Source organism: Polyodon spathula, chromosome 24 (assembly GCF_017654505.1).
Source record: "Polyodon spathula isolate WHYD16114869_AA chromosome 24, ASM1765450v1, whole genome shotgun sequence".
In the NCBI taxonomy this organism is placed as follows: domain Eukaryota; kingdom Metazoa; phylum Chordata; class Actinopteri; order Acipenseriformes; family Polyodontidae; genus Polyodon; species Polyodon spathula.
Genome location: NC_054557.1, coordinates 13,679,747 through 13,682,447, shown reverse-complemented (window position 1 = coordinate 13,682,447; position 2,701 = coordinate 13,679,747). Strand labels below are relative to the sequence as shown.

At 39.4% G+C, this 2,701-nt stretch overlaps 1 protein-coding gene across 1 annotated transcript in view; it reads right to left on the bottom strand.

Moving 5' to 3' along the window:
* LOC121298535 (tubulin polyglutamylase ttll6-like) overlaps nucleotides 1-132 on the bottom strand; it is an 8,265-nt gene extending 8,133 nt beyond the window's left edge. The window contains exon 1 of the mRNA XM_041225661.1: nucleotides 113-132. Within this exon, the coding sequence (XP_041081595.1) occupies nucleotides 113-132 (20 nt within the window). The remainder of the gene's footprint in view (nucleotides 1-112) is intronic.
* Between the last annotated feature and the right edge of the window lie 2,569 nt (nucleotides 133-2,701).

The window sequence follows — 2,701 nt, the reverse complement described above, 5'->3', positions numbered from 1 at the left end:
AGGCTGGATTTGTGCCAGTGCTACAGTTTTTGTATAAAAATCTGGTACAGGCAGTGAATTCATATTTAATGTTGATCTGAGAAGCACACACATAAGGGAACCAAATACAAACCTGAACCACTGGATCCACATTACAAATATTCAGCAGCTGTGTATTTACATCCCAGCTATGAGGTGTTGGGTTTCTGATTTCTTCTAAACTCAGAGTTGTATCTTCATTTATCCTGTGGCAACACAATTTAAAAATGCATTCTTATTGATTTCATCTGAAAATAAAGGAATACAGAGCACTGTTCTCACTCCAGTGCAGTATACAGTTCCAAAAGGAGATTTCTTTATACCTTTTCTCCTGCATTTAATCATCTCAGAATTGAGGGCTGTCTCTGTGCATACACACCCTGGTGCACTGTAAGCCAATGGAAATTGAGTAGCATGCATTAAACCCAACCTCGGAACACTTGGCTGTCTGCGTCACTACAACACCAATGTTGTGTTCCAGTGTCATGCAGGAATAAGTAATTAAATACAATGACTGAATTCCACCAAGAGCTGTATAGACAATATACTACTGTCATTTTGGGGGAACTGGTGACCTCATAGCACTGACTACTGATTCGGTCTGTTTTATAGAGCAGCAAGATGCTACTGGAAATGTGGACTTCCCAAAGTTCAGACTTTTTCAAGAAGGTAGCTGCTTCTAATCTCTGTGAATTGTGATGCTATTTTACTATCAAATGAGAAGTAGCTGGATCAGTGCAGTGGCGACAATGTTGCTTGTCTTGAATAACTGCAAAAGGATGTGGAAACACGTTGGCCTGAAGCATGAGGCTGCTGCAGATGAAGATATGTACAAATTCAATGACCGCTTTGAAATCATGTCTGAACTATTGCTGCTTCCTGTACACGCAGTTTGCAACCTGAAATAATTGCCAGCGACTCCCCGGCTTTAGCAGAGTGGGATTGGGTTAGCCCAAGTAATACCTTTTGAAAACTGGAGTGAGAACAGGACAAAGCACTGTCGTAACTCATCACACTGCTTTTCATAACTCGTAAACCAAAACTGAAGGGTAAAAAAAAAAAAAAGATGTTTTAAAAGTTTGGCATCGTATGCATGAATAAAATGATAGCCGCTCCATCATTAAAATCCACTTCTGGGCTTGGCTGTGAATTGCTTTCAATCAGGTCAAAGCATTGGCAAAAGAACTTCAGTTGCAAATGTCAGTCGATAACCGGGAGCCAGCAAACCTAGTTTCTTGTAAAGCAGCGCCTTTTCATTTGTAACCTTTCGATTCTCAGACTGATGGTCTTCTGTAAGATCTCACCCCCTGAGCCACTTGGTGCTTATTTTAAATTGGAAAGGAGTCCATCTGCAAACTCAGGTATTTTGTCATTCATTCATTTAGCGTTTGACTTGGCTGTCAGTGCTCCATTCAATTGCACACAGTATAGGGCCTGCTTGGGTCATATTGATAAACTATTAACCCTAGTGCTGAGTTTGTGTGATGTTCCCCCCTCAAATGAAGTGATATTGATTTTACAGAACTAGTGTAAATTTTATCTGAAGCGTTTTTTTTTTTTTTTTTTTTTTACATCAATGTTTTACTTTTTAGATTTAAAAGAAACTGATTGGATAAGCTTCCCATAGATAAAATTAAATATAAAGTTAACACCTCAATGTACCTTGAATTCCATGTCGGTGTGTGGGAAGAGAATTCAAGTTAACAGCGTGCTCGTCGATTGTCAGTTTCAGTGCTGGTCATCCCCTCTGTGTGGTCAGACAATATGGTGTTTTCTAGCTTGCAGCACTGTTGTTGTACCAAGCCTGCTGGCAGTCCTGTCAGAGTGCAAAGCCTGTGCAGTGTGGGGGTAAAGGGGGGCACCTTCTGTGTTTTGACCCCTGTAGGTTGTGCCCTGGGCAGCCACTGGGTAAGCCTGGTACGATGGCACTTAGATGCTGGAGATTTTTCACAATGCATGCTTTACATGAGCAAGAGCAAACTTCCCTACAGCTGCTTTTAATATTCAAAACCACCAATCGATAGACAGACAGATAAGCTACATATATTTGTTTACAAACCAGAAGAAAGCATAACGGTTTTTTGAATGCAATTCATTATTTCAATGTAATAAAGATATTAGAATTGTTTGTGCATTAATTTATGTTCTGTTGTTATTTCAAAGAGACTGGTCCTTCAGTTAACAATGCACAGTTGCTATGTGGTTTTTTTTGTCTTCCAGTACACAAACATTTTACAATGTTGTCATCTTACTTAAATGATTAAAGAAATGCTGGTTGCATTCAGCACACGTGCTATTACACCCCAGTCAACACGCGTGCTGATTTAACAGCAGCTCTGGCTTGGTGCCTCAGCACACAGTAGGGCTGTAATGTGCGGTTGCCATGGCTTACATGAATATTTCATTGCTTAGTTTTATATCCTCAGTTTTGTTTCATCTTTAATTATTTCACACGCTTACTCAATATTTCAGTGAACTTTGCTTCCGAAAAGAATCCTAAACTGATTTTTGTATTCAAGTGGGATGAGGAAGCATATTAACGTTGCACTGTGCACTGAAGCTGTAGGAGAAGCCTGTGCAACACTGAGTCTTCCCAGAAGCGTTTTTTTTTTTTTTTTTTTTAATAAGCATGGCAAATAATATAAGATTATCAATCCGATAAAATATAATCTGAAGAGGAACA